Raw genomic sequence first — 7,927 nt, forward strand, 5'->3', positions numbered from 1 at the left:
AGGGGAGAACGTGTCTTTCTATGGATACTTCTACATCTTCATCGTTTTGGTCCCCACTGAAGTTTGAACATAAATACTCTGTCTTTTCAATATTGATCCTTAGAACGTGTCAGTCTATTATTCAACTCAGATTTTGTTTCAGCAACTAGGACAATGTCGTCAGTGAAAAGCATACACCATGGTACACCGTCTGGTGTCGCACAATAGATGTCGTCCATAATCAAGGCGAAGATGTAAGGACTAAGAGCCGACCCCTGGTGGAGTCCGATTTCCACCGGGAATGCCTCTGTGTCGCCAACTGTAGTCCTGACGTGTGTAGTAGATCTAAAATACATATCACGAATCACCCAGATATAAGCAGTTGGGATCCGTCTCGTTTCCAAAGTCTTCCAAATCGTATCTCGGGGAACGCTATCATAAGCCTTCTCAAGGTCAATGAACGCCATGTGAAGATCTCTAGACTTTTCCCTATATTTCTCCATGAGTCATCGAAGTAGATGAATCGCCTCTGTGGTAGACCTGTCTGGCATAAATCTAAATTGGTTTTCCGAAACCCTAGTAACTTGTCTCAACCTAGCCTCTATCACCCTTTCCCATAGCTTCATGGTATGACTGAGTAGTTTAATACCTCTGTAGTTACCAAAACGTTGGGGATCTCCTTTATTCTTATAGATTGGTATCACCTTGGACTCTCTCCACTCCTCTGGCATCTTGGCGGTATTCGAACCCGATACCTTAAAATCTCTTAATCTCTTAAGTTACTTAATTGAATTAAAAAAATATTGGTAAACAAAAAATCTCGCCATGAAAGATTAGTGTTTTTGTGGTATTTTTTGCGATAATTTAGTTAACACTTAACACATTTGCTCTGATTAGCCCTCATTTGCCCACAACGATACATACATTTATGGCTTCAAGGGTAGGGATGTAAACGAGCCTAAAATTTTCAAGCTAGACTCGAACTCGAAAGATAATAATGAAACTCGACTCGAACTCGAAAAGGCTCGAACTCAAAAAAACCAAGAGCTTAACTGAAACTCAAGACTCGAAATCGATTGAAACTCGATTTTGAGCTCGATTTTAAACTCGATTCAAGCTCGATTTTGAGCTCGATTTAAGCTCGATTTTGAGCTCGATTTTAAACTCAATTCAAGTTCGAAGACAAATTAATTTTCAATTGTTGAAACCATCCCCCTTTTATACACTCTCTTTACCCCTTATTCCCAAAAACCACCGATGTGGGATATGAACTACTTTCAAAACACCTCAGCAACAACAATGATCAAGTTTCTGGAACAATGGCTAACAACTTTTGAAACCCATACCCTTTTATACGTAATCATCCCTTTCTTTTATTCAGATATTAAAATCAACTTCAGACGAAACTAATATCTTCTTGCAAAACAAAAATGGCTAACACAAACTCCATTAATATATAGTTCTTCCCATTAATTTCAATTGCCTCTGAATTGGATTATTCTACTTTCTGAAACTCAATAACTATAATACATAATCATAATCTTCTTCTTCCTCTTAATCTGACTCGTACAACGTGACGATGCCGTACTTTGTTACCGCCATGAAAGCCGCTGCAAAAGCAGAAGGCATGGAGTTAAACATGTGGTCGTCGATGACATCAATGTCGATTTCCGTTCTTTTTACGAACCGGCCTATGATTCTTGGCCTTGATTCGGCGTAGGCCTTTTGGGAATCAGATTGTCTTCTCGAATCTTCAGCTCTTTTTCTTCTCTTTGTACCGTAAAACTCAAGCCTCTCGGTCAAGTCTGCCTACTCGAGAAGCTTGGTTGTTGATTTCGGCAACGTTTGGATCAGTCATGGTTGGAACTGTTCCTACTTCAAGTGACGAAGATGAAACCTGAAAGTTTTATAAAATTTCGTCAAATTATAATTTAGTCCCTCTGTTATTATTACTTTTGAGATTTAATCATCTACTTTAATTTGATAATCTAATAAATTATGTTGAAATATATTTTTAATCATCAATTTTTAAGTTATAAAATAATCATTAAACAACATAAATAATATTGAAAAATTTCAAATTATTATAAAATAATCATTAAACTTGTTTTTGGCACAAAATTTGCACTTTGCTTTTCTAACGGTGGTAGTGGTTTTGTTGAGTGTATAAGCGAACACATAAATTTAGTAACACATAAATATTAATTTCTCAATATAAAAAATTATGACAAGTAATATTTTTTCACAATAACAAATTGTAACAAAATGATTTAGTCACAATAATACGTTAAATTTAATCAAAGTAAAAAGTTATGTCAAATTTATTTCGTCATAATATTTTTGTCAAAAGAAAAAAAAAGTGACAAATTTATTTAATCAAAATAACAATTTATAACTAATATTAATTTCTCATTATAAAAATTTGTGACAAATAATATTCTTTCACAATAACAAATTGTAACAAATTATTTAGTCACAGTAAAAAGTTATAAAAAATATTTAGTGACGAAATAAAAGTAGTGAGAAAATAAAATTTATTGTAATATATATTTTTGTCACGAAAACTTTTTTGTTTGATTTTATAATTTAAGTTAATTGTGACGAAATTTACTCTGTGTGATTAAATAATTATTTTTATTTTAACCAATATTTTGTCTCTGTAACTTACATTTAGTGACGAAATAGCAACTGTGACAAAATAATTTTTGTTGTCTTATGTATTTTCGTCACAAAAACCATTTATATTTGATGCTTAAATATAACTTAATTATGACAAAATATACTTCTCGTGACGAAATAGTTAATTGATAGTGACAAATTTTTTTATTGTGATAAGTTAATTATAGTAACGAAATTTCATTGTTATAATAAAAACTATTAAATAGTAACGAACACACTTTTGTCACAATATATTTTACATGACAAGGTTGTTCTAACAAACTTGATAACAAATAAAATTGATTAGAATAAATATATCGTGACAAATTTAGTACTTTTAATGATAAATAATTTTGTTGTAACAACCAAAATTTATTGTAGTGGTAGCTACCAACGTAAATATGCAGTGGCTACCTTGCTTGATCATTTCTAGATTTCTGTCATCCTGTCTGGGAACATTTCTGAATTCAGGTCAGATGCATAATTTCCTTTTCACTATTTTTTCTAATCTTTTAAAGATGAGCCTTAATGAATTTCATCAGCTTGTTACCATCTTTCCTTCAAAGAGAAGTTTATACTTACACTGTCTGACAGCAATGAAGCGAATACTGCTGGCTCCATGCAATTACCTTAACAACAAAAGTCACGAGGTAGTGAATAATATATGGCAGATTTTTTAAATTTTTTTTTGGTGTTGGTCTGTCGAGGTATATCCTCATGAACCCTGGCATTCGTGTTCAGTTTTCTGAGAAGAGTTGCATTTGAAAAAATGAAACAGGTTATGATGACTGATGAGAACCTGATAATCCCCTTTTTATGGATTGTTGTTGTCGTCGTAAAGGAACCCATTGAAGATCCAAGTTTAAATAGCTATATGTAGAGTGTGTGCGCGTTGTCGATAGACTAAAAAAATTCCTGAACAAATAGTACCATTTAGACGCTCCAAACTATTCAAAAACAAAATAGTATTGTTGTTAGTTTTTGCTAAAACTTACAATAATGCCGACTTCATCATGCTGCATTTTTGCGGAAGATGCGAGCGATTGGTATGAACGATAAGAAGACAAAAAGCTTATATTCTGTTAGATGAAGGAAACCTTCATTGAAGCAAGTTCAAACTGATATGTTAGTTGTGAGAGATCTAAATACGAATTTTCCCCCCCTCCAATTGTAGTGGCTGGACATTCTAATCTATGTAATTAGTGATGCCAACCATCAAGTTTAACCATTATTATACTTCAATGTCACAACTTTGCAATTAACTCAGTTAGCTATGCTTAGTAATAAAATTCACACTGCATTAATTGAATGACCTTTGTGTGGAAACATAACCGAGTTCCTTATATGTATTGTGCAATTTATAATATCTGATATTGTACATGGCAATTTGTTTACATAGATCAATTTACTATCTTTATTCTATTAATGGAGTCTTTTTTTCCTCGTCTTTTATTTAGCACGTTTCTAGCTACATTTGCTGTTGTATTCATATTACATTAGGTGAAAGGACAAGTTTACGGTTACTGGCAGCACCGGTGTCAATCTTGCTCAATTGCTGGTCACGGTTCTGGAATTCCGTCATCCTCTGCGGCAACATTCAAGAATTCAGGTCAGATGTACGTTTTTCTTCTCCGCTCGTCGTTTAATCTGTTAAAGATTGTAACTTGAGCCTTACTGGATTTGATCAGAATTTTGCACAATGCGGTCGAACAGCAATGAAGCGAATGCTGCTGGCTCCATGCAAATTATCGTGATATCGTCCTCGACCGGTCGAATGATGACGGTTCAAAACAAAACTATTACCAAATGTTACAGCATGAAGTTCATACATGTAATCAAAAGTATTGGTATTGTGTTTATATATTTTTAAAATATTATAATGATATTTAAGATATTCAATTTTCATAAATTTATGGAAAATGAAATCCATGTATACTATATTTTTGTATATGCTATACTCTAGCTATTATACAAAATCATGGAATTCCAATGAAGGAAAAAAATTATATGAAGCAGGCGTTATTTAACTCACTGAAAAAAAGGTAATTTTACTTTTTAAGTACTGAATTCTCTACTCTGCCCCTCTTCTAAGCATTTCCTGATACTGAATCAGAGACTCCTGCCTCTGCAACCTCATTTCCTCGTTGAACTTCTTAATGAACGATTCCACTCGGCGGTTCAACTCGTCTTGACTCAGCGATGGGTCTCTCTTGAGTTTGCTCGATCCAGAAGATCGAGTCAGTGATGATTCCTTGGTGCGTTCGTTGAAGGTATCGGATTTCTTCATGGCGTTGGGGAGAGGAGGGGGAGGGGTATCGAGGTCCTTTTGAGCACGTTGTTCCCACGTGTCGAATTTCTTCAGGTGACGTATTAACGGCATCGGACGGCCCTCCGTTATCGTCTTCCACGTCGCCTCCAATGTATCGTGCCGTTTTGGCTTCGCCACTCTCAAAGCATAACCTGCATAAAATTTGAACGATCATCAACTTTACTGTTCTGTCCTTACAGATTCATAGTGAAACAGAAAATTTGCACTTCTTTTTTTTAAAAAATCAAATTACATTAAGCTTTTGGAAAAGCATTTATACTTTGTCTGATAATTTTGGCTTTTCACGTACGTGCTTTATCGTTTGATTTTGAAAGCTCATGCTATAGAAGATTGAGAGATTTAAGATTTTTAGTGGTTTACCTTCAGCCGCCGTTTTCACAGCTTTCCGCTGACCGAATCTCTTCGACAGCGGCGGCTTCTCCGCCGATCTCCCCTCCAACAAACTCACAAGCTCTATAGACTCACTCCTCATTGGCGCCGCCTCCGCCACCACCACCTTAAACTGCTCCTCCTCAACCGTTCGCTTACTCTCTTCCGCCATCTTCAAAGCTTCCTCCACCTCGCCTCTTGCTGCAGCGGTTCCATAGCTGAACTCGTTACTAAACACTTCACTCGAAACCTTGAACGTCGGAGAAACTATTTCCGGCAAAGGATTGAGTTGAGTAGACTCAGGCTTCTGCACCTGGAACTTGGAAGATGCGACGATGCAGATGATGATGCAGTTGATAAGAAGGTAAAGGTACGGAGGCCGAAGAAAAGAAAGCAATAAACCGTAAGTTGAAGGAATACCACACGTTACAAACTCATTCACAAACGGAGCTGAGACTTTAAACAAAACCGCTAACGATATGATTCCGGTTGATATCAGCGCTGTTTTAAGAGAGAAAATTAGATTTGCCATTTGCTTGAAAAAGAAAACTGACCTTTTTCTCGGGAAAATGATGAGAGAAAATAGTACTAACAATTTTGGAAGAAGTGAAGGAGATTGAATATTAAAAGTGGTGGAAGGTATTTATATAGGAAAAATGAACCGCGGAAGATTTCCTGATGGAATATTGGCCGTCTGATTGGGGTTGATGTGGGACCAGGAATTACGGTTTTGCGAGGCGACACGTTGGCAGGCGGTGACATAGGAAATATTTTCCACGTGGTACTGTACACATTTGGAGTACTGTCCTAGTGTTTGTTATATTTATCAAGTTTTCTTTCTCTATTTATGTATTTTGCGTTTGTTTTTTTAATCAATTTTATTGTCGTAAATAAATTTAGTCTATAATTTTAAATATGTTCAATTCTATATTCTTCGATATAATATATTTATAATTTTATAATTTTAAAAGGAAATTGGATTTCTCTGCTGCAGTTACAAACTGCATTTACAAAACTTCTTGGCAGTTATCGTAAGCTTTTTATCGCAGGTGTAGACGATGGTTCCTCCAACCGCTTCCAGTCATTTTTATTTTCTTTAATTAATTGATTGTTGGTTGATTTTATTAGTTTTTAGTTATATTTAATATATTTAAATAATATTTTCTCGGTGATTTTTTTGATATATCATCGATGATCGGTAATATTATCGATTTAATACCGGTTAGACTATATTTCCCGATTTAACACCCTTAGCAGTAAAGCGCGCCTCCTGCACCGCGTTATACGATGATTTGACGCCACGAGTGATATAGCGCGCCCTCTGAACCGCGCTATACGGTGAGCTGGCGCCACGTGAGTATAGCGCGGCCCCTGCAGCGCGCTATACGCCACGTAGGGGTATAGCGCGGATCAGGAACCGCGCTATACCTTTACTCCCGACATAATTTTATATAACGCGGGGCATGTACCGCGACATACCTTTACTCTGACATAATTTTATATAGCGCGGATCAGGTACCGCGTTTTGTATAATTTTTTTCGCTATAAATAACATTCTCCGCCGGTCAATTTCTCACATCTCTCCTCTCAACTTATAAATTAATACAATAATTCCATCAACGAGTCAATAATTCTGGCAATCGTCTCATATTTTATTTAGAAGTTCGTGCGATTTTTCATTATAATGTAATTTTGTTATAATTTTTTATTATATTTATTGTTTATTATGATTATTTGAAAAAAAAATATTATACTAATTATTTTCAATTAATTTTTGTGTTAGTAAAATTGGAAAGCGGGAGCATACGTCGAAATAGTTTTGCGGTACAGGTAATAATATTAAATTATATTATTTAATTTATTTACGTTGATGTGTAAAAATTTTATTGTGTTATATGTTCGTTCATATATAATTTATTAAATCAGGTTTGTTTCATTTATTTTTTTTTTTGCAGATTTAATAGTGCCACACTTTTAAACTCAAATAATGGCGCGACTTTCAGTTATTGTTTATTATGATGGTGAAATTCGAGAAGATGAAACCGGCATTGTTTTCGTATCAAATGAGCGTGTTAAAATATCATTCAAGAGAAACATAACTCTTGAGGAGCTGATAACAAAGATTTCGAGGAAGATTCATGATGGAAGTAGTAGAAGAGTGTCGTCGTTGCAGTATAGATTTCCAACATCATTGTTGCCATTAACTTATACAACGTTTGAACTTTCGAACAATGATGATGTTGAAATGATGGTTGAAGCTCAAAGTAATTATTCAGACGCCGCTATTGAGATGTATGCACATTTTGTTCAAGTGCGTGCTGTTCGGGGTCAATCATTAAGCTCCCACTATGGGCTGATTGAACAAGTTGATCAAGTTGACAGCCCGACGACAGTAATGTGTAATGATTTTAATGCCATAATGGGGAGACATTCATCCGCAACTCCTTACAATATGTACCGAGGTAGGTTCACGAATAATCCGTATGGCAACATCGCGTCCAGTTCAAGGGGAAGGCATTCATCTGCAAATCCCTTTGACCTTAATATGGAGATGCCATCGACGCAACCATCTGTGCAGTTTCCATTTAACGC

At 35.3% G+C, this 7,927-nt stretch overlaps 1 protein-coding gene across 1 annotated transcript; it reads right to left on the reverse strand.

Moving 5' to 3' along the window:
- Positions 1–4,627: 4,627 nt before the first annotated feature.
- On the reverse strand, positions 4,628–5,935 carry LOC120127691. Its single transcript, XM_039145551.1, has 2 exons — positions 5,322–5,935; positions 4,628–5,092 (listed from the first exon to the last, which is right to left on the reverse strand). Exons 1-2 carry the CDS (start codon positions 5,865–5,867, stop codon positions 4,709–4,711), a joined length of 930 nt encoding a protein of 309 aa, XP_039001482.1. The 5' UTR covers positions 5,868–5,935; the 3' UTR covers positions 4,628–4,708.
- Positions 5,936–7,927: the final 1,992 nt, after the last annotated feature.

Source organism: Hibiscus syriacus, unplaced genomic scaffold (genome assembly GCF_006381635.1).
Source record: "Hibiscus syriacus cultivar Baekdansim isolate YM2019G1 unplaced genomic scaffold, ASM638163v2 tig00110472_pilon, whole genome shotgun sequence".
Taxonomy (NCBI): Eukaryota; Viridiplantae; Streptophyta; class Magnoliopsida; order Malvales; family Malvaceae; genus Hibiscus; species Hibiscus syriacus.

Bases quoted from the DNA above. Each gene is read 5' to 3' on its own strand.
- LOC120127691 (XM_039145551.1), bottom strand. From the start codon at position 5,867: ATGGCAAATCTAATTTTCTCTCTTAAAACAGCGCTGATATCAACCGGA. The intron at 5,093-5,321 runs CCACTAAAAATC...TATGCAGGTTAT, and splicing joins AAACGGCGGCTGAAGGTAAA to GCTTTGAGAGTGGCGAAGCC.